The 24,952-nt window shown below is 42.4% G+C and overlaps 2 protein-coding genes, 1 long non-coding RNA gene and 1 other non-coding gene across 4 annotated transcripts; 3 read left to right on the top strand and 1 right to left on the bottom strand.

Annotated features, from left to right (window-relative positions):
- Positions 1-1,221: 1,221 nt before the first annotated feature.
- On the bottom strand, positions 1,222-1,663 carry LOC115349742. The gene is made up of 2 exons (XR_003926225.2): positions 1,594-1,663; positions 1,222-1,274 (listed from the first exon to the last, which is right to left on the bottom strand). It is a non-coding gene; the product is annotated as an uncharacterized LOC115349742 (long non-coding RNA).
- Positions 1,664-1,821: 158 nt separating this feature from the next.
- On the top strand, positions 1,822-8,868 carry RBM34 (RNA binding motif protein 34). Its single transcript, XM_030036063.2, is given in 11 exon segments — positions 1,822-2,037; positions 2,039-2,110; positions 2,261-2,403; positions 3,484-3,703; positions 4,295-4,354; positions 4,939-4,982; positions 5,471-5,554; positions 5,766-5,829; positions 5,950-5,992; positions 7,630-7,748; positions 8,500-8,868. Coding segments are annotated over 11 exon segments (1,341 nt in total). The 5' UTR covers positions 1,822-1,845; the 3' UTR covers positions 8,800-8,868.
- A 622-nt stretch (positions 8,869-9,490) lies between these two features.
- Positions 9,491-17,583, top strand: TOMM20 (translocase of outer mitochondrial membrane 20). The gene is made up of 5 exons (XM_030036064.2): positions 9,491-9,731; positions 14,779-14,825; positions 15,542-15,623; positions 15,909-16,051; positions 17,173-17,583. Exons 1-5 carry the CDS (start codon positions 9,608-9,610, stop codon positions 17,215-17,217), a joined length of 441 nt encoding a protein of 146 aa, XP_029891924.1. The 5' UTR covers positions 9,491-9,607; the 3' UTR covers positions 17,218-17,583.
- On the top strand, positions 10,426-10,560 carry LOC115350538. The gene has a single exon (XR_003926489.1). It is a non-coding gene; the product is annotated as a small nucleolar RNA SNORA14 (small nucleolar RNA).
- Positions 17,584-24,952: the final 7,369 nt, after the last annotated feature.

The raw sequence follows: 24,952 nt of genomic DNA on the forward strand, positions 1-24,952 counted from the left end.
GTGCAGCAGTCACCTGCCAGTTTTTAAGAATTTGTGTGTTCTCTTGGGCTGACCCCATCAATGAGGGTCCCTGCCTTTCCCAGCATCCAGAAGGCCAGACACGAGATGCCTGGTGCACATGTCAAGACTTAATGCTTTACTTTTATTCCATAGCCGGATTATTTGTTTTTGCCTTCAGTTGGACATTGGTGCCAACAAAACTGCTGATGCTGGCAGCTCAGAAAATGTGTAAAATGTTACAACAGAAGAGCTGTTCGTATTTGCTTCAGCCTTTAAGTGCCTGGTAATTTTCTATGCCTTTCCAATTATCACATCATCTAGCATTTAAAATTACATTCAGGAGAGGCAGGTCTAAAAGGAGATCCCAGTTAGGTGCCTAATTTCAGAAAGTTAGTTAACAGATCAAACTTCCTTATGCATCACCTGCACTGTGTCCCGGGATGGAAAACAGTCTGTTTGAGAATTAACCTAACAAAAAAGGGTCTTTTCCAGTTGGATCAGTTATCCAGTCCTATCCATGTAGCTGCAGCAGCAGGCTCATCCGGAGCACTTGCCTCTCTACTGTCTACAGAGCAAAGGTGGGGGGGGGGAGGTATGACTGGTTCCTCCTTTTCCTGTCCCCCAGGCTACGGTCCTCGAGTCCCCCCACAAGTACTGGGTTTCGGGGATTTTTTTCATCAGGAAAATCCTTACATGCTTTAAAAGCTGGCTGTGGAGCCCAGGGATGCATGAAGCAATCCAGAAGGAAACTGAGCACCCAGGTGATGCTTTGGGATGATCTCTCTGGTGGTGTAATAACTTAAGACTGTAATAACCCCATTTTGTTTGTAGGGCGTACCAAGTCTATCTCGGACCAACAAGTTGCAGAAACCGTTGTGTTTTGGTTGCTTTTCACACCCCTCCCCCCTTTCCCTTTTCTAATCCTTTCCCAGGTTTGTCTCGAGGTGAGCTGCTCTAAAAGGGGCTGCACGAGCACCAGAAGGATGCTTTCTGCCTAGAAATGTCAGTGTGAAGTCACCCACCGTGGCGATTGTGCACCGTAAGGGAACGGTTTGAGCAGGCCCTTTGCCGCACGCTGTCCTTCAGTCTGGCAGCGAGGCGGCCGCTGCAGGCCAAACTTTGTGACCGTTTCCATTTCATCTGCCCTCGAGGACGGTGAGAACATCTTGCCCAGACTTTAACGGGGGTTTGTGTGGCCGTTTTTTCTGTTCTTTTTTTTTGGTTTTGTTTTGTTTTTCCTAAACTTCATCCTGGATGTGGGCTGGACAGCACTCCTGAAGACAGACAAAAGAAAGGACGCTGTAAGAAGGGCTTCCGCAGCAGCCTCCGCCAAAGAAAGTTACGCTTTCCGTAGGCAACAGCACCGGTGGGTTTTAACCTCTTGCGGCGCTCCCAGCCACCGAGGCCGTTTTAAGTAGAAACGGCTTGCGACGACAGAAGGGAGGTCGTCACCGCCTAATTCCCGTCTCCCTCCTCAGCCGGAACCGAGCACAGCAGCCTTGGAGCCGAGGGTCTCGGAAAATACATGACGTATCACGCGTCAAAAAAAAACCCAACCCAAACCAAAAAACCGACCAAACAGCGTGCACCGACCCTAGCTGCGGTCTTGCGTTCCCGCATTGCCGCCGCGCCCACGCGAAGCCGGGCAGAAGCTCACGCCCCCGCGCCGCCCGCGTGTCGTCCGTCCGTCCGTCCCGCCCCCCCCCCCAACGGAGCGCCACGGGGGCGACCCCGGCGCCCCGACCCCGCCCTCCTCCGCGGGGCCGCCCCGCTCCGGTCCCGCGCGCCGGAAGTGACGCGCCTCGAGTCCGTTTCCCGCCACCCCCCCTCGCCCGGCGATCGGGGATGGGCGCCCGCCGGCGGGGCGCGGAGCCGCAGGACGCACCGGCGGCGGCGGGAAGGGCGCGCGATGGAGCCCCCCCACCCCGTCCTCCCCGCCCGCGGGGGCGAGGCGGGGTCCGGCGGGGGGCGCAGGCGGAGGAGTACGTGGTGGGGCAGGTGGCGGACAGCCTCTGCGCGGGGAGGGCCGCCGCCGCCGCCGCCCCCCCCCGCGCCGCTCGCCCGCCTCTTCAGCGCCGCCGCCCCGCCGGTGCTGGTGGCCGTGACGGGGGTGAGTGGCGGGGGGGGTACTGTCGCCGGGTGTGATCCACTCAGGGCTGGAAATGCGGGGGGGCAGCGGGGTGGGCGCACCGGTGAGCGGGCAGGTCTGGAGTTTTGTTTTTCAAGTTAGTTGTTGTTTGGTTTTTTTTTCTTTTTAAAGGAAAATAAGAAAAGAAAGCGTACGGAAGAAGCGGAGGAAGTGTCGGAAGACCAGAACTCGTCTGTCACACAAGAACCCCCTGTAAAAGTAAAGAAAGCCAGAAAAAAGGAGCTTTCAAAGGCAGAGAAAAAACTGGCAAACAGGTGGGTAGGTGATACCTTTTTATAGTAAGATTCAAAAAACCAACATCTAGATTAAGCATAAGATTACGAGCTTAGTGAAACAATAAAGTTCTATTCTACTATTTGTTGTGAACCTCGCGTTTAAGAAGATTATTTTTAAGAAGATTGTGAAAATTTCCTGCAGTTTGCTCCGGAAGGTAGTAAATACTTCCAACTTCTTGAAGTTCTAGGTCCGTGAAGTGCAAATCCCCTGTTAGAGAGCTAGCAGGCCTGGAGGTTGTAGATCGAGGCAAAAAGTTCTCTCTGGCGCGGGGTGATGCTTTCTAACCGCAGTTGGCTTTACCCGGCAGACCTGCCGTGGAAGGAGCAGAGGCGGTTTCAGCAGCAGCAAGGTGCCGGGCAGAGTTAGATGTCAGTATCGCGCTTGCCCTCCGCCGTGACACAGAACTGCTCGGTTGCACTGTCCGTTCTCCCAAATACTCGGGGTTGAACCGAGGCGCACGCGCTGTCAGCGCAGGCGGGAAGCTAGTCTCTGTACAGTGAAGTTTGCTTGAGTGTAGCCCGAGGCTAACGCCTTGTCCTCCCTCTGGCACTGTGTGGTGAAACTTGTTTGCTGTTTTGGTGTCGGTGGCCTTCCAGAGGCTTCTTCAGATCCGCTTGTTGCGCGTCCTGTTACAGCAGGTTTGGATAGGTAGAGATTTGTTTGGGCAGGGATGGATCCCAAAGGATTGTTTGTCCTGAGTGTCCTGGATACTGGGAAGAACTAAATCTCCCCTTAGTTCTAGCGTGCAAAGATTTTGTGGCGTGGTTTTTCTTTCCCTTCAATTTTAGAGGCTATCAAATTATTTAATTCTGAATTCTTTCTTTATTAGCACTACTAAATAGCAAATGCAATGTCCTGGGGACAGCAAGTCCGTGTTACGGAACGGTCAGATATGTTTGTTTAATGCATAATAAGCAAAATAATGTTTGAAACTTTATGTTGAACATAATAATTTAAAATGTAAGTTAGATATTTATCTTGGAGGCTTCAATTCTTTGACCTCAAAAACTCTGTTTTTTTCCCTGTCAACTATAATTTGCTTATCTTTTTCTGACAAGAGAGAGCGCTTTGGAGCAGGCGGATGAAGACGAGGAGCAAAAACTGCTTCAAAACAAAGCAAAACAAAAAAAAAGGGCCTCTCATGCCATCACCAAAAGCGTTGTTAATTCAGATACAGGCACTACTGTGAAACAACAAAAGGAAAAAAAGGTGACTGATGAAATGGTGAACAGAAGAACAGTGTTTGTTGGAAACTTGCCTGTCAACTGTACTGTGCAGGTATGTGACTGGATTCTGTCAGCTAAAGGAATGAAAAGAATTATAACAGTCCTTAGTTTGAGGGGATGTTTATAGCTGAGAAGTCACACATATTTGTGACTAAAATGACTTTTTGGGAAAGTAGGAGATAATGTTCGTTACTGGAAACCTTTAGAGGCAATCTCTTTTGTTTTAGCGCAGTTAGGCTTTTTACAGCAGTGGATGCAGTTGCTCTTTCTTTAGTAGAATTGGTTAGTTTCTTTTTCAGTGAAAAATTACTTAATAAATGAGAACTACAATTACAAAGTTAGTTTGCTTCTGATTTCGAATGCAAATAATACTTCAGATTGTTGCATAAAATATGTTAGATTTATGCTTTCTCCCATAGTAAGGGGTACAAATTCAGTTTTGGCAATCTGTAGAATAAGAAGCTGCCACAAGAAACATAGAAACAGTTACAAATTACTTGCGTATTTTTAGTAGCCTTTTAACGGACCTTGTGTAAGTAAAATGAAAATAGCGTAAAAACAATCTTACTAATAAATATTCAACAATAATTCTTACTACCAGGATGCAAAAATGTATTGAATATTTGTAATATTTTCTGTTTAGGCACTGAAGTCTCTTTTTAAAGAGTATGGACAAATAAAATCCATTCGATTCCGGTCTTTGGTACGTTATTTCCTCTAATGCTATACGACAAAATTATTTTTTGATCTTAAAGGGTAGTATTCATAAGGCTTGTATCTTCATTAGTTCAGAAGCAGGTTTGGGTGTGTATTTTTTGCCATTAGAAGAAGCCTTGGAGATCTTGCCACAGAGGCACTGCAGATGCATCTTTCCTTTCATCACGTTTTACTCTTCCTGTAGCAGCAGTTGATAGTATGAGAGCTGTATTTTCTCTGGAAGAAGAATGCCTTTATTATTGCTCGTTTAGCTAAGGTATTTCTTACCTCTTTTTAAATCATAGTAGCAAAGACCTGTTGATTGTAAATCAGCATACTCTGTAAAATAGTTGAAGATAACAGTCTGGGAACTCAAGAAAGGTAACAGATGAAGTCAAAGCAAGCTGTCTCATTCTGAGGTCTTTCTAGACCATCTCTAGGAATAGCCACTTCCTTCATTTGCTCACTGTACTGGCTACATTGCTTTGGGTGGGAATGGTACATGTTTAAATTCCTCTTTGTCTTCAAGAACAAATATTTGAGATAAATTGATACTAGACCCGCTTAACTAAAGCTCTTTTTTTCTTAAAGGTTCCAGCAGAAGATACCTTATCCAAAAAGTTAGCAGCAATAAAGTAGGTTCCTCTTGTGAATTTCATCTTTATTTTTCAAGGCAAAAATAATTTTTAAGTGTTGGTTGTTACATGTTTGGGTATATTCATTTTTTTTGTTTTGTGTTTCTTTGACTTTTGTAATTACCTTTGTGTATATCTAAGTTTTCTTGACAAGCGAAAAAGAATTATGTGCCTGGTATACTAGTACCAGTACTAGTTATCTTAGGTTGCATTTCTTCTATTTTAGGAAGGAGGAAGATGCTAATGGTCTTTAACTTCTTTGGATATATTTATGAGCTGAGGAGGCTTGATCAGGGTGCAGATACAGGCTGTTTAAGAAGTACAGTGAGACTCCCTTAGATGTAAGGGGCTGGCTTGACCTTTAAGAGAAAGGAAGTTGTTACTGTGCACAAAACCAGAGGAGGCATAAATGTGTCTTAACAAGAAGTGCTTGTGCACTGCACGCCATCAGAATTATTTAAACAATATGTGTCTTTTTCATGTTCCAGGCATAAGGTGCACCCTAATGCGAAGTTCGTTAACGCTTATGTTGTATTTAAGGAAGAATGTGATGCCATTAAGGCTTTAAATGAGTAAGTCTCAGTTTTGTTCCTCATTCCATGTTGAAGGGGTAGATTTACAGATAAATTTAAACCAACTCCTCTCTTTTGCTCGAATCAGAAGAAAATGTTTTTTCAAACTTAAAGTAAATTTGCTTTTGGAATAGTGCTATGCAGTGGTATTGTACACTAGCTAATGCTTACCCATTTCATTTTTAAAACTTTTTGCTTTTGGCTACAAAAGAAATGGAACAGAAATTGCTAGTGGATTTCACATCAGAGTTGACATTGCATCAAAAACCAATTCGGTAAGTAAGATGCGTGACTAGAAAACCTGTTTTCTGGGGTTTTTTTTTGGGGGGGGGGGGTTGTTTGTTTTTTTTTCTGTAACAAATATCTTACTGTCTTGTACCTCTTGTTTTCTTTAGCATGATAATAAACGATCCGTTTTCTTGGGAAATCTCTCATATGGTAAGTCTGAAATGGATTGTTATGCATCATTACTTAACATTTATGGAATATGTTGACATTAGGGTTTTTTTATTTATTGATATTTAGGGTAGCATGTTTAGGTAGCTAAATATCTTGCTGAAATTAACTTTTTAAACAGCAGTTTTATTTTTTAACTGAAACACCTAAGGGGCTTGTAAATTTCTGGCAAGTTCTGCAGGTCGTTTTCTTTATTGTAGCTAGAACTGCAAGCACTTTTAGTTCTTGTTGTTGCTTGACGTTTTTTAAATAAATATGACCAAACTGCATAGGCCACAGCTTTCTGAACTGTTAAATGTGTACTGGTGCCTGTTTGTGAACAACTTCCAAGTGATAACACAGTGATGGCTTCTCATTTTGATGCTGTCTGTGAGCCACAGAGTTGAGTGACTCTCTCCAGGCAGCTATTGGCAATCGGTTGTTACCCGTGTGGAGGTGCTTACTGTATAGTTGAGATCAGTGCTTGATGAATATTCAGCAGCTTCTGAGTAGACTGGAGAGTAGATGAAGGGATTGCCATCCGGTGTGGTCTGTATGAGGGTATTAATGGAGTTGGGATGCTTGGGACGAGCATCTTACTTGAGGGTGGTGTGGATGCCTCAGTATACAGGCTGAAGGCATGCCCTGTGCCTGCGGCCTGACGCAGAGCCAGTATCGTGTACTGCTGACGGTAACGCTGAAACAAACAGGCTTTAGACTTCAGCCTAAAACTTGACCTGCCTGATAATCTGGATAGGTGACAAACCTGATTGTGGTGCCTGTTGGGTAGAGCTTGTGTCAGTACTGTACGTTCCTTTGTGAGTCCTGCAGAAAGAACAGTCTGGATGTTTGCGGTGCTCTTAAAACGTCGTCAGCAGCTCGAACCTTTCTCAGCATATCTAAGTCCTATTGCTGTAATTAAACCTGTACTATTAAATTCAGCCCCTCCCCTTAGAAGAGATGCGAGTATATCAGTGTAAAGGAATTTACTGTATTATGAAGCGTACCTATACAGAAAAGAGAATAACCTTTATTTTTGTATTGGTACATCACGCTTGTCTGTTCACGGAGGCCTGAGACTGAGAAAGCCTCACAGATGTGGCTATTATCAAAATAATCATATAGCAACTGTGGCTGGAAACTGTAAACCCCTTCTCCCCCATTCAGCTAAAATTCACGGCTCAGTCAATGAGCGTTGGACCCCAAGAACTGCCTGGTCAAGTTCATTACCATCAGCATTAATTCTTAGAAAGAGATTCTGGCATAAGGAGGAGCTACAAAAATGTAGCACGAACCTTAATGTCCACTATGTTCAAAGCACAAATGAAATTATTTCAAAAATTTATTTTGGTCTTTGCCTTTGTTCTTCTTTGTGATTTATGTTGTGCTCTTCAAGGTTAGTGAATCGGTAACTGTCAAAGTAAATAGCCCTTTATAAAGTCTGCATTGTTAACTGGATGGAATTTTTCTGACCCACTGATATTTGTGTACCTATACATATTTATGTATTAATGTATATTTTTAAATATATATGTTTGTGTACCTGAACTGGTAAATATAAAATACTTGGATTTGGGCCAGGCTTCTAAAACTGTGTGTCGTGACTGAAGAGGCATCTGTTTCTTTGTGCTTGCCTGCAGACATCAGTGACGATGCTGTGCGAGAACACTTTTCTGTCTGCGGAGGTGTAGTAGCAGTGCGAATTGTGAGAGACAGAAAGACCGGCTTGGGTAAAGGCTTCGGCTACGTTCTCTTTGAGGTACGTATGAATGGCGTGCTTCAGGACACTGGGAATTCTTCAAAATCTGAATCGGGATTTTCCTTTATAGCCTTTTAATTTTTTTTTTTTTCTTTTAGTCACTTTTGGGGATTTGCATATGACATTAAATGGTAGCATTGTTGTGTGTGCTAAAAGCAGCTTGGAAGACCAGTTCTGTGGAAGCAGATACAAAGCAAGCTATTTTAGGTTGTGTACAAAGAAAAGTTGTAAAATGTTGGGGTGAAAGAAATGAACTTTAAGGGAAAGGCTTAAAGGAGGGACAGATGAGTTCACTTGGAATAACTACAATGTTCTCCCATTTCTTATGTGTCAAAATATGAGTGGAATTCTTCCCTGAAGCCAGTTTGCTTACTGCTGCTCTCTGTTTTTGTTTCAGTACAGCTTGCTTTCTCATGCCAGTCTCCCAGCCTCATCTTCCTTAGTTTATTTCCTGCAGCCCAATACCTTTTTGTCCCCAGTTTCTCCTTCACCTCTCTGCCTCTGTCTTTCATGTCTCACATAAGCTGTTTTGTAGCCCGTTTTCAGGTATCTGTGCCTTGGTGCATGGGCTACATGGGTGTGCTGGTGTTTCTGAGGAGAGCACAGCAGTTGTGTCACTTGATAAATAGAGCAGTTTGCACGCTCTTTTTTGTAAAATCTTGCTTACAACAATTAAAGAAAGGCGACTGTTTATTTGAAAGCAAGCGATTGGAAGTGACGCTGCTTTTAAACGGAATGTCTGTTCTTGTAGAATACGGATGCTGTACATCTTGCTCTGAAACTCAACGAGACTGTTCTGATGGGAAGAAAGATACGAGTGAAGCGCTGTGGAGAGAAGTGGAAAGCACCACAGAAAAGTGCAGATCAGTCTCGTGCTCCTAAGGACAGAGTCGATACCACATTAAAAAACAAGAGGTGCTCTAATGATTCATTTGTTGGTGAAAAAGCAGTCCCGTTAAAGAAGAGCACTAAACCGAAAAGACTAAGAACTCTTCCTAGGAATAAAGCTGGGAAGAACAAACAATTTTCTGATAAAAAATCAAATGTATAAAAGCGGTCAGTATTGTTACAAAGATTGATGTATACAAGAGCGTTCTGTCATAAATCCTGTTTGCTAATACAGCTGTAGTCATTCTTAGTATTCGCTCCGGGGTTTCTGGCTTCTCCTGGAAGGCAGCGGGAGGAGGTTTGTGTCCGTAGCCCGGTCGTGGTGATGTCCCGTTACTGCCGGGTCCCGGGGATCCATCTCCCGCCGAGGTCCTGCTGCTGCGGGGGTCACCCCAGGTCTTCCTTCTGGAGTCGTGTGGAATTACTCAAAACGACTACCGAAAAGGTGGCTGGTGCGCAGACCGAGTCTGTGGCGAGATGCAAACCGTTACCTAGGCGCTTTTTTGGTTTGTTTTTTGCGGTGTTTCGTTTTTCTTCTTTTTTAATTTGGTCTTTCGGGCCTGAGGGCTGAGGCCGGCCTGTCCCCACCTCGCAGCAGGCGGGTCTCTCCCGGCCGGCCGCGGAGCGGGTGGTTTGGCCCCCACCGCGCTCCTTGGGGGGCTGCGTGTGTCGTGTCGTGTCGTGTCGGAGCCCCCCGACGCCCCTTTTCGGGGCGCGCCCCCCCCCAGCAGAACCCGGGGGCTGAGGTAAGGCAGCTGTCCCGCCCGCGCATGCGCCACGGCGGCGGTCGGCCTCCCCGCAGGCACTAGGAAAGGCGCCCTCTGCCGCCGCTGGCTGATGACGTCAGCGGAAGCCGAGCGGGGTCCTTTCTGGCCGCCCGCTCGCCCCAAGGTGCCTGCGGAGCTCGGCGCCGGCCGTGCGGCGGGAGGGCGGGAGGGGGCGGCGGGAGCTTCCCCTCGGCGCCGGGCACGATGATGGTGGGCAAGACCAGCGCCATCGCGGCGGGCCTTTGCGGGGCCCTTTTCATCGGTTACTGCATCTACTTCGACCGCAAGAGACGGAGCGACCCGAATTTCAAGAACCGGCTGCGGGAGCGTGAGTGTCCGGGCGGCCGCCGCCGCCGCCGGCTCCCGCGCGCGCCCCCGCCTTCCAACGGCCGCCGCCTCCCCTCCCCCTCACCGGGGCGGGGGGGAGGGGGGGCGGCACGTGGCGCCTCCGCAGCGCCCTCCTGCTCCCGGGCCGGCCGCCGCCGCCGTCCCCGCTCTGACACCGTCCCCGTGTCCCCTCCCGGTCCCCCGCCCCCAGCCCCGTCGGGGAGCGGCCTTCTGCCTCCGCTTCAGCCCGCCGTGCCGCCGTTACCGGGCGGGAAGGACGGCAGAGGGGAGCGGGAGGCTGCGGCAGGGCCGGCGGGCGGCCTTCGCCCGGGGGCGGTCGCGGGAGTCGGGCCCCGAGCCCCCGCTGGTTGTTGCCCCCCGGCGTCCCGTCACCTGAACCAGGGAACGGGTCTCCTCGTCGCAGCCTGTTTTCTGCCATTTCTGTAGTTATTGGGTAACTTGTGGGTTCCGCGCCAGAAGCTGGGCTTGGAAACGGTTCACCTCTTTTTTTTTTTTATTGAAATCTTCTTATCCCACACGCTCAGCCGTGCTGTTCTCACCACTGCATGTGCGTGGTGACGTTTATTTTTTTGCTCTTGGAAGACGACCGGGTAAAACGATGCGATGATCTCTTACACTGGAATTGTTGCCGTGGTGAGGCAAAAGCCCCTGTCAGCCCTCAGGTTTTCCATCTGCTGCATTCTTAACCCTCCTGGCAGCTCTGTTATTAGCTTCCAGGATAAGCACGAATGCCAGAGAAAACTGTTGATTAATCCAAAATGTGGAGCTCTTCTCCTGTGGCTCTTCATTATTTCACATCTTCAACATTTATTTAAATAAGTTTTAGTAATTAGTGAAGGTTTTTCAGTGCAGCTGTAAGCGTCAGTACACAAATTCCTCCAAGGTACTCGAATCATGAGAGATCAGCTGATACTTGTTGTGCTGGGTTGTTTCCATCACGGGAATATGTATAGTATGCCTTTGATAACTAATCCGAAGATAAGAAGTTACCATTAAGGTAAACTTTCCTGGCAAGTAAACGTAACGTGATCAGCAGCTTCACGGACGGAAGAGTCAATAACTAGATGGGCTAAAAATGAATATTTACCTGATGACATTTAAAAGTGACTTAAACGCTTTGATTCTGTTGTAATGGATTGAATTTGTCGAGTGACCAGTGTTGACGCTTAACAGCGTATTAATTCCACTTTCTGTAAGCTCTTCCACAGCAAATTGTGTCTTTCGAATACTTCATCTTCAGGCCCTTGCTCACGCATGTAGGATCTCAAACGCATATTTCTTGTGTGTGTCTTCCAAGTACTTTTTGCCCTGCAGTGCAAGTCATTCATTGGGAATTTTTAGTATAGGAAACTGGTATGTGCTTGTCTTGCACAAGCAAACTTGATTTTTGGCAGTATAATCAGCCATGTTCTTTTTATGATGATAAATATGTAGTAGAGAAAATAGTGTATTACATAACATTTTTGCAGAAGCACTGAAAATTATTTTTGCATCCCATTGCTTTCATTATCTGAGTTTCTATCCAGTAATGTTCTGAATAAACCTTAGACTTGCTCTGATTAAGAATTAAGGCTTTCCCTAAAGTGGAAAAAATCCATTGTGGTTTGATAGGAGATGGCTGTTGTCATTTGGAGGACATCACCGTATGACTTGCGATCCTTGGATGTGACACGCTGGGCTGCTTTTAGTTGCAAGGCTTTAGATAATACTAAGGAATTTGTTTTCATTTTTATTTTTTAGTACTGTAACTGATTCTTTAGTACAGATGCTTCTGTAGTGGTGCCAGTGATCTGATTATTACGGTGTTTCTACTGTTGGATAGTAAGGCTTGGACTGTAAAATATTTGACCAAAAAAAGGTCCAATGCAGCAGCCAGTTGCAGATCTTTAGATGAAGATATACTGTTTGTCAGGCAATAGTAGGGGTATTTGATGAAAAACTTGTAGAAACCACCTTCACAGCAGATCTTTTCTGCTGACATTCTTAGGATAAGGTTGTTTTTCAGCCTCTATGTTGCAATGTCACCAAAATTTGGGAAGGACGGGAGATCCAATGTGTCAGTGGATTGCCTGTCATACTTGGTCAAGCATATGCGGGCAAATGAAGAACCTGGTTGGGTTTTTTTGCTGTCCCCGTTACATTCTACATCTCTTTGGGCTGTGTTAGGACCAAAGTTTACCTTGCAAAGGCCCATCATAAAAATGAGGTGGCCAGATTCAGGTTTGAGGAAAAAAAAAATTGTCATTTCCTGGGAGGCTCAAAGAACTGCTGGACTTTGGTATTCCAGATGCCCTAGTCTTATTTATTTAGCAGGTTTTGTGGGTTTTTTTTTTTTTTTTTAGCTTTTCGGGTTGCTAGTTAGGGGTCATGTCCATATTTAATCTCGGGACCAAAAGGTAGCAAAGCTATAAATATCTGGAGCTGCTTAGCTTCCACAGCTATATTTTAAGATAAGATTTTAGATGTGTTTACTATTCATGGTCTTGAATGTATAAACCAGAACTGTTGCGTATGCAAGTATAGACACTGATCTCTTCATTCAGAGACAGCCAGAATTTCTCGACCGTGCTGAACTTTGCCTCAGAGCACCTTCTGCCTGGACAGCTGAGTGAGAGGAGAGCAGAAGGCAGACTTCACGGATGGGAGCTGAAGATGCAAACAGCTTTTTGGTCATTCTGCTCCTTTGTGGGACTGGTTGTGAAGCTGCTGGGGCAACCTGGGGATTTTTGCAACCCGTGCCAGCATGCCAGGTTATCCTTTGGTTCACGTTTGAAACTTACTCCCCGCATACAAGAGCTGTGCCTGAAGGACCCACAAGTCACATGCAGTTTGAGAGCCCCAGTCCAGCTTTGTTTTGGATGGATGCACATGCATTTCTGTGTTAATTAAGATTCTTTCTATGAAAGATTATTGCCCTTCCCTTTTTTTATACGTGATAAAGTCTTTAGAGAAGAGGGAAGTTTTTCATTTTTTTGGAGGTTCCCAAGGGAAAAACAAAACATTTTGGGGTTTGTTTTTTAGGTTTTGGTTGGTTCCCCCACCCCACAAAGCCATTGCTTTTTGCTTGTGGTATTACAAATGTAACTTTTGGCTGTGGTTGCAAAGATACTTTAAAACTAGTGTTGCCAACCAGTATGGGAAGAATTCCTAAATATCCTTTAGAGCTATTTGGTTTTTGTACTAGTTTTAGCTAGTAGACTTTTAAAGAGATCTGTAAAAATGTATGAAGAAGAGGAAGAAAAATTACATGGTAATCGGACTTGAAAGATTCTGTAGATCAGTGTTCAGTTTTAAAATCTTGGTGATTCTTCACATTCCTTTACTATTTTCAGGTTAAAGTACATGATTTCCTATGGTGTGATCAGTGGTCAAAAGCTTTTATTAGGTAGTTAGAGTTAGCAGCATGTCTTTTTTTCTTTATCTCTGAATGCTTAACCTGGTGAGTGATACCTGTTCTAGTATTTTAAAAGATGTCATAGTCACACCAAGAAAACACAGTTTTCTCCTGAAAACGATGTACAAATGTTAAGCTATTACTCTTTGTACTTTTCACTGATGCTTTCACTGAATGCACTACAGTTGCTACGTGGCTTGTTTTGACAGTGAAACATTTCAGATACTACTTTTTTTTTTTTTTTCATTTTTTATTTAATCTTTAAGGTTTTATGTATTAGCAAAACTGGTTTGCATAGTAATGCAGTTTAAAGTTTTGTGCAAATTAATGCTTCAGAAAACTTGGAGTGAGCTAATTGAAGGCACCAACTTTGAAGAGATAAATTCTTCTTTAATATTGAAAACAACCATAATGATAAAATTATAGTATGCTACAGTTCTATATGACACATTTTTCTGTATATGATGCTGTAAAATAATGTACACAGGTCAATAAGTTGTAGAAATTCAGGTGCTAAGGGTTATTAGGGTATTGTAGAAAGTAAAAGGGTGAACTGTGTAGTTAGAATGTGAACTCCCTTTATATAAAGAACACTTGATCTGGTCCATAGATTGCACATGTCACATTATCACTACTAGGAAACAGTGTTTCTGAATGTCTTCATCATGTGGACAACTGCAGATTTTTAACTTGTTGCCATTAAAACTTGTAAAATTGTCTCAAAAGAAAAATCAGGACTGTGTGACAGTTGTTCTTTGTCAACACAGATGTTCACCAAGCTGACGCTGAGGACAAATAGTAAGAGTACAGTTGTTTAACCATAGGCTATATTTGAAAGTTACATTGGTGTAACTATTTCAGCTGATGAACTGATGACTTACAAAAACAATTATTCTAAGGAAATAACTGGTATTACTATAATTATTCTTTCTTGTATGAATAGCTGCTACTATAAAATATCTTTACACCTGCCTAATTGTGTTAAAAGCAAGCTGTATGTCACCTTGATTACACTAGTTTTGCTGGAACAGTGCAACTTTATGCCTTTAGGTTGGGCAGTTAAATCTGTAAATGTTTGTTTGCTTTCCTCAGGTTTCAGAAATGTATGCTTTAGTATTGCTCTTGCTGTGGGATGATGAGGTACTGCCACCCATTTAACTAGTTCCCAAGCCTTTGCTATAAAGCAGCTGGGAAAGTACACTTACATACTGTGAGCTGCTAAAGTTCCTGTTGGTGGTGCACCATTATAGTTCAAAATTAGATAGCCTTGACTTGTAGGCTGTTCTTCTTTGGCTAATCATTGTTAGAAATCCTGTAGAGAAATCCTGTATTATTACTCTTAATTCTCTTTCGTTCTTCATGCCTCTAGCGCGTGAGGTATGCTCTGCTGCAGGCTCTGCACGGTTGGTGTTTACCATAGCCCGCAGGAGAATTGCCATTTTGAGTTGGTGTGCTACTGCCAGCCCTCATTAGGCCTCTAAATGATACTCTCTTGCAGAGAGTGGGTTGCAGTCTTGTGTTCAGTTTTCAGTATTTGGAATATATTCCCAGGGTCTTATTTTGAAAATAACTTTGATTTATTCACTATAATCTGAAGGCAAATTAAAAATGTAAGATGTTTTTATCCTTACAGGAAGGAAGAAACAGAAGCTTGCCAAAGAGAGAGCAGGGCTTTCCAAGGTAATACAGTGTTCAATAATGCAGTGCTATTTTGAAAGATGTTTCATTTGTATTATTTCTAAGATTTGTTTAAAGATCTGTTTTGATTCCAGCATTACAAACACTTCTGCAGATATGCAGTCTTTAGTTTTTTTACTGCTCACAAATAACCATATGAAATGGTTGTTCCTTTTTTTCTGTCAGATAGAGGCCTTGTACTAGAAAGTACAACATTTACTGTGTGATTTGATGGTGTTTTCTTCTTTGCAGTATGTGCAAGGACTTTTCAGACTTAAAAATCATTGATGGGATACAGCTATAACTGAACCTGATTTTTTTTCGCTAGAAGTATTTGATTTCTCTTTCCTTATCACCAATGGATCCTGGAAGAAAAAATAGATTTATCTTCACCAATTTTAACAAATACAGTTGTGATAAACATAACACACCTTAGAATTTATATTCGCTACAAAATTGTTTACTTAATAAACTGAGTAGAGGTATTTCAGGCTCTGTCTCTACAGGTTTGTGATGCAATGATATGAGACCTGAGTCTGATTTTCAAAAACATTCCATGTACATTTAACTTAGTGGTGACACTTCTAATTTTTTTTGCCAGTTTCAATGTTATAGTAATGGTTGTGTGTGTGTTTGATTTCAGTTGAGAATGTTTTCTGCTAACTTGTTTATTAACTGATGTTTAAGGGCCAACTTCAGTTTTACTCTGTGTGTTATAGTTGCCTGATCTGAAAGATGCTGAAGCAGTTCAGAAGTTTTTTCTTGAGGAGATTCAGCTTGGCGAGGAACTACTAGCTCAAGGTAATAGCATAATTTTTTTGGAAGGGTAAGTTGTAAAATAATTTTTGTTTACCTTTGCTAGAAGATGATTTTTATATACTAAGATCTTCTGGGGGGTCAAATTCACCTGGGAAAATCTGTTCACTTGTTTCTAACCTCCTGTGTTCAGAAGATCCAGCAAGGGAGGAGGAAAGAAAAGTGTGGATTGAGTCTCAGGAATTTAATCCACTGTTGATGGATGTTTTATGTAAATACTTTACAGTGTGGAAGAAGGTTGATTTCAAAACGTTATGATTTGTCATACAGGTGAATATGAGAAAGGTGTTGATCACTTGACCAATGCCATTGCTGTGTGTGGACAGCCGCAGCAGCTACTACAAGTTCTACAGCAGACTCTTCCACCACCAGTGTTTCAAATGCTTCTAACTAAGCTCCCTACAATAAGCCAGGTATGTGAAATGTTCCCTGTTGTTTTGGGTTGAAAATAATTGAACTACTTCTCTTATCCGCTACATTGGTCTTGAGTATTGTTTTTTGTATGTTTGGTTAGATTAAAAGAAGCTTTTTTTCACATGAAACATTAAGAGGTATATATGAAAAACAACATGTAGCATTAATAGCAAACAGGGTAAAATAGAAATACAAAACTTCTCTCATGCGTAGGGTATGCTAAGCTCTTCTAAAGTAGAGACGTCTGACCGCGGCTCTGATACTATAACAAGATCCACTGTTTCCCAAGTACAAGTTGGGGGATCAGAAAAGTGGTAACTGTCTTGCACTGGGTCTTGAGGGGGGTTTTTTGGTGTGGGTTTTTTTTTTTTTTTATTATATATCTACAAGTGTCTGTAAGTGTTATAAAAGTCCATTAGAATTAATCTGTTGCCTTTGCTAGCCTGTTGCTTCTGGGCCAGCTATAAACACAAATTGTTAACTAGCACCAGAACACATGACAATTTTGGAAGATTGGGGGTTTCCCTGATGATAAAAGTGTTTGTAGCTCTGTGTATAAAATGCTCTCCCTTTTTAGCCTGAGTACTGTGCAGGTAATGTTGGTAATATGCTAGCAGGTGAGTCTATTGTGAAATAAACATTTTACAATCTTGGAAGTGCAAGGGTGCTGCCTAACGGTGTTACCTCACATAAAGCAGAGACTCAGTGCTGTGCATCAGTCAGCTCTCTTTACAGCTCAGGCCTGGTTACATTTTGGTTTAAGGTCGATATAGTTAGTAAAAACACTGAAAGGTGTCAGGTACACAAGATGTAAACGTCTGGGGAAACAATGGAGCAAAAATGTTTCCTTAGAGAACAGTGCCAAAACCACACACAGAGGTAATAGCTTGAGGCTGATAGGATATTATTTATCTGACTTAGGCTTTGTTAGGCGTTGCACAGTACGTAATTTCTGCAGAACTCACTTCAAAAACTTATGTCAAATAGATTACTGTTTTTAACGATCAGTTTGCTCAGTAATTACACTGCTTAATGTTCAGTGTAAAATTACATTGCTTGATAATCAGTTGCCTACTGTCAATTTTATGTAATTGTGAATGAGTTTTTCTCCTTCTTACAGAGAATTGTAAGTGCACAGTGCTTGGCTGAAGATGATGTTGAATGAGGTCACACCACAACAGGGGGAAAAAAATGTTTTCTTACCCCAGAAGATGAGCATCACTAGGGGGATAAAGGGGCAAACATAGTAGTTAATGGACTGTGTACCACATCGGGTTCTACCAGAGTTAAAATTAACTTTGTGTAGGTGGGTTTCGCAGGATTTTATTTATTATCCCAGTGAAAAGTGTATTTTGATAAGAATTCATTTTATAAATACACTGTGTTGAGTTATCAAAGTATCACTAACTTCATTATTATTAAAATATGCAGTTGTAATGTTGTACATATAAAGACATAAAACTACAACCTATTAAAAACCCAATGCTCATTTTTGAAAAAACAAAGTTATGGCAATAAAGATTTATCTGCACTTGTGTGTCCCTATAGTACTACTTTAAATTTCAGAACATTTGGGTGTCAGAGCAAATGATCTAAAAATGACTTAATATTAAAATTTATTTTTAGCGTTATGGCGGGGAATGGTAATAGATGACTGGCTGCAGAAAGAATGACAACTCCATTTCTGTCAGGAACAATAACATCCAAAGTGATGCAAGTCAAAACTGTATCTGGCAAACATGAAAGCTCTGTTAATGCAGGTGTCCGAAATAAAGCTGTTCGGAATAGAACCTGGGGCAGATTGTAAGAGCACGAAGGTTGTTTTTTTGGAAAGCTTGAAACCTTTTTGCAAGACAGGCGGCTAGCATTTCAGTCTCTAGTCTTGAAGACCATAGAAAATGGCTTTTAACAGTCTTTGGCATTTGTCTTACAAAAAACTGCACTGATAAGGTAAGACAATATCCCCAGGCAAAACTAGCTAGTGGAATTAGAAAGATGTTGTAAAATTTCGGTATGGTGTGATACTGTAAACTTGAATTTAGGTAAGTTTTCCGTTGCCAGTGAAAAGGAGGCAAGTAATATACAGACTCAAGTGAGTAGCAGAAGCGTACTTCTGAAAGCAAGTTTTCCATGGTATGGATGCTCTGAATGTCAAAATAGACTGGCTTCTACTGTTCTCTGGTTTTGTCCTATTGCCACTCAGGTGGCAGAAGAACCACTTAAAAATGTAGCTTTATATTTTTGGCTTGGTGACTTGTTTTAACTTAAGGAGGAGAATGCTTTGAGGTGTCTCTTTCAGACCAGCTGATAGTTTGTGCTAATGATGCCAATACATTAATAGTAAGGTACTAGGTGGCATAGTCCAAGCAGAAGTGAGATACTCTGAGAGCAGTTTAGCCAACATTCCTATCTGTCTCTGTCTCATTTCAGCCTGGTGTAAGTTTCTGTAAGGGCAGATTCTTCCAAATGGTGAGTCTCAACATTACTTAAATTGCCTCACACAGAATTTTTGAGAGGTTAAGCGGATAGTTTATGGTCACCTAGCAGTCAAATACCTGAGTTTGGGAGTAGAAATGGCTCTTACTGAGTCAGTCTGCTTAGACAGTTTGCCATGGAAGAGATATTTCCCCTTAACACCTTGAAAACACAATTTTCAAAGATTTGAGGTGCTATTGAATCTTTCTGTAACGTGACAAATACTGAAGTTAATGGCTGGTACAAACAAAAATTTCTTGAACAGCTGGCTGTAGTTTAGTCTTTTTGTTGTGCTTGAATTGTTCGGGTAGTGTAAGGTAAAAGTAAAACTTAGTAGCCATAATCTTCAGGTGATAGTGGCTGGTCTTCTCTTTTCCTTTTAATTTATTTGAGAGGGACCAAGTTATTCTGCGTGTAGAATACTTAATAAAAATACTGTGAAATTGCAGAAGGTTCTATTTTTAATGAGTACAGTGAGGCTTTTTTCCTTTCTAACCCTTAAAGGTAAAAAGTAAGAATTCATAGGTTATGCTGACAGAACTGTTAGCGTGTTTACCTGCTGTCCTTGCTGGTGGTGGTCGCTTCAGTGGAGTATCTTTCTGGTTCAGCTTTTAATGTCGTCTTAAGGTAAATCAAACTCTTCCACCCTGCCTCAAAAAACCAAACCCAAACAGCATAAGACCAAAGTGGCACCCTTCCTTCAACCTGAACAATTTTCTACACTCTTTGGTATAATGATTACAATCTGAATTCATAATTTAGCTTACGGCAAAGCTCTCCTGAGCTACGTATGTTTTGGCAAACTTGGGTGTCAAATCTTCTGATTTCAGTGGAAGGCTGGGTGGTAGTCTGATTATGTCTACAAATGGTCATTGCTTTAAGAAACATCATAGACACACATACTACTTTAACCCTGTTTAGTTTTCTTGATCTTGCAAAGTTAGATGCAAGCAAAATTTTAGATAGCATAGGTTTAAATGAAGCCTTAAGTACAAATCTGTTCTCATATTTGGTAACCCAGAAGTACCTGGTTAGTATGCTAGAACAAGCTCTGATACCTGTTTTGAGTGCCTTGGCTAATAGGGTGGGAATGAGGAATCCTTTTAACAAGGCTTAAGATTTTTTTTTTTTTTTTTTTTCCCCAAAATCTCCTTATGAAGCTAATACCTTACAAACTGTGAAGACTTGAAGATACTGTCTAGAGTGGGAGTTTGCTGTTGCTCCAACAATGGCAGGCTGACACTGCTGTAGCTAGCATGCACAGCCCACACATGTAGGAGGCTGTAATTTAGAACTGGTTTCAGACATAAGCAAAGTGCAGGTCATTGGAAGTGCAGCAGTAATGATGGATGTTAGTGCATCAGTAGCAGTAATGCCATTGCATTAGCTGTGCATAGTACTGTATTTCTTTCCACCTGTGTGAATTAAAAAAGGTGGAACTGAGCCATTCCAGTTGTGGATTTGCTGCAGCTGAGCTCACAGCTGCTGGTGAATAAGATCTGTAATCTTATTTTACTGCAGGTAAAACTACTAATCTTTCTCCCAGAAAGAGCCATCTTCCCTTCTGTGGTGCTCCAAGAACAAGGCACTTGTTTTCAGCACTAAGAGGATTTCTCATAAAGGAAATCAGACGTCTGTTTGTTTTATGTTGGGCAGTCTCATATCATCAGTTATGAGCTTCTCAGACAGCTTTCATAGGAAAAAACCCGGCTAGTTTCATGATCATGCAGGACTACCTTTGATGTCTCACCATTAAGTTTTCTAGATAATGGAATCGAATCCAAAACCAGAGTGATCAGGCACACACTGAATCATCTGGCACTAATTTCCTTACCCTGGGGGATGACAGAATATTATTGTTGCCCTTAACTTGAAAAATGGAGAAGTCCCAGCCCTGCTGTGTAGGAGGCCAGCCAGCCATCATCAAAGTAAAGCTCCAGCTATTTATGCACCCAGAAGAATCTTTCTAAGAAAGTTTCATTTGTACATCTGTTGATGGTGTGTTTAAAGTCCCTTAGGCTGAACAGTGGCCCTACATGACCATTGTGTTAAAATTAACATGAGTTAAACTTCAAGGGAATCTTTGAAGTGGTCACTAAGTGCTTTTAGTGAGTGTTTCAAAGGCATGTTGTACTATGCACCCATGCTTCTGCATTTTTTAAAATATGGCTATGAAAAGGGCTGATGTGAAAAAAAATAATTTCTTCGAGGCTTCTGTTGTACCCAAGTCTTGGTTTGGTTTTTAATTTGTGCATTTACACTGACCAGTATACCTTACGGTGTCCCTTATGCAGTGATCAATAAAAGCCTGTCAGCACAGCAGTCAAATCTGACCAAAAGCCTGTTGGAAAGAGCTGAAACTTGTGCTTAATCCACAAGGAGTGGGCTAGCTTTCATCAGAGGCACTCCGGAAACTGAGCTTCTGGTGTTTTCTGCATTTGTACCAAAACAGAGCTTCCCAAAGAAGAAGATGTGGACATCTGATGCTGTTCTTGGAGGGCAGAGTTTGCCATGTCCCATGTATGAATGTGTGAGTGAAGCCATAGAAAACAGCTGGCCCTTCTGTGATGTTTCTGTACCAAACTGTCCAGCATACTGGCACTAGGTAATGGGCAGCTTTTTCAAAGTACAGTGGTTTCTGTATTTTCTTGAAAAGAAAATCCAGGTTCTCACTTCTTTCCCTGCAGTAGGAGCTTGAAGGTGCTAGTTTTACAGAATATTTACCGGACGGCTTTCGATAAGGTCACTCCCTTGTTTTCCAATCACTGCTGTAACCTAATAATCATGAACTCTTAAAAGCCTCTGCACTGTAAGCTTTTGACTCCAGACACATAGTTCCAATTCCTGTTTTGTAAAGGCCAGGCCTTGATTTAATGGGTTGTCAGATGCATGTCATCCTACAGCGCTTGCTCACAATTGCCATTATTTCCCTTACACCCTGAGGATGTTCTTGACTCATCTTTGGGGTGAGAGGATGTCCGTTGGTGCTCGCCCACTGCACGATAGTTGCTGAATGGAGTGTTGTTGCAGCTAGCACAATGTTGCTAGAGCCTGCAAATCTGTCCGGATGGTCCATGCTGCAAGACGGTTATGAGGGGCTTTCGTGTATGAAATTTCTACTGTGCATGGAGGCAGAAAACAGCTGAAGTCAGATAGTTCTGCCTTTTCACAACTTGGACTCTTAAAATTAAAAACTAGATTTGGTCACACTATCATTTATTTGAGCAGGTCTTAATCTAAACAGCAGAGGGCAGTTTTGCACACATGTTCTGTGCAAGCTCATCCTGCAAAATCCTAATTTTTAGAATCTTCCTGATTGGTGAGGTGATGCAATGCAGCATTTTGTCCAGACAAATTTGGCACAGTGTATAAGATGGGATCAGTGGGGCAGCAGTGACATGTGTTTCTACTGACACCTAGTTCTGGCTTTTTAAATCCTGTGTTTTTGGTTTGTTGTGATGACATGATTAGAAGGATTTTCCTTTTCTTTCTCTCTATCCCTCAACATAAACCAGGTATATAGATAAGCCAGCTGCATTGTACGACTTAAACTCTGCAACAAAATGCAACTGAATCTCATTCCCAGGCATGCAGGAGAAGAGTTTTCCCCCGCCCAGCTGTGATTTTTCTGTATGAGTTTTGCTAACTAGAGTGAAAGGAGAGCACTTGTTAACTGCAGTAGGGGTGGAAGAGAAATCTGCATCTTGAGACTGCCTGGAGTTGGACTCTGGCTGTGAAGGCCCATGTGAGAAGAGTCAACCAAAAAAAAAAAAAAAAAAGGCAAGATGTTATATGTTGGTGACAGGATGCAGTTTCGTTGCTGGTCGAATTTCGGTTTAAAGTGGCAAAATCTACTCACCCTGTAGCTGGATTGTAGTCTACAATCCTGTAGCTGACTTGAAGTGAGCTGGTGGGGTCTCTCTCATGCCTTGGAGGCAGCTATTTGTATTGTAGTGGCATCCTGGCTTGAGACCAAATCTTAACTACTCCTGCACCTCAGGAGGGATTTTTCTCTGCTTCCTGGGCTCTGTTTGCGGGGGGAAAGTGTATGTTTATGCAATACAAATAAATGGAAATTTTCAGCCCTTGTAGCTGTCGATCAGCATTTTTCCAAACATTCACCTTGTTAGTAAGAAATTTTTCAAAGTCTGCTTAAAACATGGCAAGTATCTAAAGAGAGCTGTTTAGTAAAAGGTACTGTCTCTGCAAACTATGCTTCTCCTTCCTTAGGTCAATCTGGATATGTTACACCCTGTAAGATAGCCTGGAAGATACAGAAATTTACTGTAACAAACCAATCTTTTTGCCTGTTTTGGCGTGTATGTAAAAGTGCATTTCCTGGAGCTCTGAAACAACCTGGTTAGCATCTTTTGTTGTATTTAATATTATTTAATGAGAAGGAATGTACATTCAGCTTTGATGATTAAAATGACAATGATTATTGCATGAATTTGTTAATTATAATGCAGTGACTAATTAAATGGAGAAATGGAGAAAAAGGATTCTTGAGCAAGCATGTTCTTTGAGAAACTCTCCTCTGGTGTTTTAAATTGATAGTACATGCCTAATCAATTCATAGCAGTATCTCATTATTGCTGGGAACAGTCTGGTTTTAATGGAAATTTACTTTCACCACACATTGACCTGGTATAATGTAATTGCTTGGTCCTGCAAGTTACTGCAATGAAGACTACCAACTCCTAGAATTATTAATTTATAGTTTTTGCCTATATAAAGAAGAGAAGCCCCATCTGACCCCAGGTTGCAGCCTCCATGTTTATTGAGTTCTAGTTCAGGTGTTTGCTATAATAACACTTAGCTGAATTTGCATGATAATGAGGGGTTGCTATTTGATTTACATTTCATTTGTTTTTATCTCTCCATTTGAAGTTTTGAGCTTTAACATCAGGTCCCTTGGCTTATGTTAGAAGTTGTCTGATAGAACTAAGGGCCCTTTTTTACTTCTCTGTAGGGATGTTATCTACTGGCCATTGGCACTGGCAGAATTCTTAGCATGAAATTATTATTATTACTTCTGTATCAGCAGAGATGTGTGTGGCACTCTGAAGAATCTGTCAAGATGAAGTCTCTGCTTCTGCAAGCTCACAGCCTGCGGTCCTGATCCTGTAATTTACTCTGCATGGTCCTTTCCTCATGGAAACCAAAGCAGTCAAGAGCAGGACATTGGGACAGTGACACAGGAAGGGAGAAGGTAAGGTTTAGGGTAGTATGATTGTTTTGGTAGTTATTGGGTGGGTGTTTTGTTTATCTGAATTATGGATGAAGCCCTAAAGCTTGCTCCTCTTCTACATCGCATTATTTTTAGACTGGTTGGCTAATCAGTGCTAGTTACTAGTATCGTCAGGAAAAAGCAGACCTCAATCAACCATAGACCTGCTTATAAATCATGAAACCTACCAAAAGGAGAAAAGTATTAAAGGCACTCTATAATTGAAAATATTGGAAGCACAACCCACCCCCAACTGAAATCAAATAACATGAACTGTAGAGCACTGGGTTAATTACTCTGCTGGCAGTCCTGCAGTTCATAAGTGGCTTCTGCATTGTAAATGTAAGAAGCAATCTTTCAGAAATCTGACTTGCTGTTTGATAGCAACTTTAAAAGGAACTCTGACTGTTCTGTCAAAACTTAGTAATCAGTCTACACCATAGTGCCTGAAATTTGGTGACACCATCATGCAAATAGGAAAGCTGGGACATAGGTATTAAGCAGGCATAAATAAGGCAAACAGCTTAGCAGTGCAGTGAGTCAGCGTCCATCCTAGGTGTTGGATTGCAAACTGAATACATGACAACCTGATAAAATGGTTGAAAACTGGAGAGGTACTTTACTGAGAGAAAGTTGTAGCCCAGTTGTGGACAGTTGACCCATCCTTAAAAACAATGCAGCCTTCTAAAACTTGCTTCTGATGCTCAAAGTCCTCGTGGTTAGAGCAGATGTTACCTGTTGGCCAGGATGGCTCCATCCTCCTTTTTCTGCTTTGGAGCCAGTATCTGGAAAGGAGAGGAGGATATGCCTAGAAGGAGATGGGTATGTGGTAGCCATATATCCAGAAGGTCCGGTCATCAAACTGGTATGTCCTACCACCCTCAAGAACCAACAGACCGTCTGGTTCTTAGTGGGAGCTTGAACTAACCACTTGGGCACCTTGGCTTCTCTGGGCAACTGTGGAAGTAAGTGCTGGTAATTTAAATTGGTTTTCTAAAGGGCACAGAAACCCTGGGATGGAATCTGTTGATATTGGGGCAGTGCTCTCCCCATGCTTTTTGTCATAAAATGTGAAGCAGGGAAAACAATTGGCTTCTGTGTAGAATCCCTCCCTTCATTTCAGTTGTTTTCAGGATTGTGTTTGTTATGAGACTCTGCCAAGGTCGGGAGCAGTGTTTTCTCTGCTGGGTTGCCC

The sequence above is a fragment of the Aquila chrysaetos genome, chromosome 13, assembly GCF_900496995.4.
Source record: "Aquila chrysaetos chrysaetos chromosome 13, bAquChr1.4, whole genome shotgun sequence".
Taxonomy (NCBI): domain Eukaryota; kingdom Metazoa; phylum Chordata; class Aves; order Accipitriformes; family Accipitridae; genus Aquila; species Aquila chrysaetos.

Bases quoted from the DNA above. Each gene is read 5' to 3' on its own strand.
- TOMM20 (XM_030036064.2), top strand. From the start codon at position 9,608: ATGATGGTGGGCAAGACCAGCGCCATCGCGGCGGGCCTTTGCGGGGCC. The intron at 9,732-14,778 runs GTGAGTGTCCGG...TTATCCTTACAG, and splicing joins CAAGAACCGGCTGCGGGAGC to GAAGGAAGAAACAGAAGCTT. The intron at 15,624-15,908 runs GTAATAGCATAA...TTTGTCATACAG, and splicing joins CGAGGAACTACTAGCTCAAG to GTGAATATGAGAAAGGTGTT.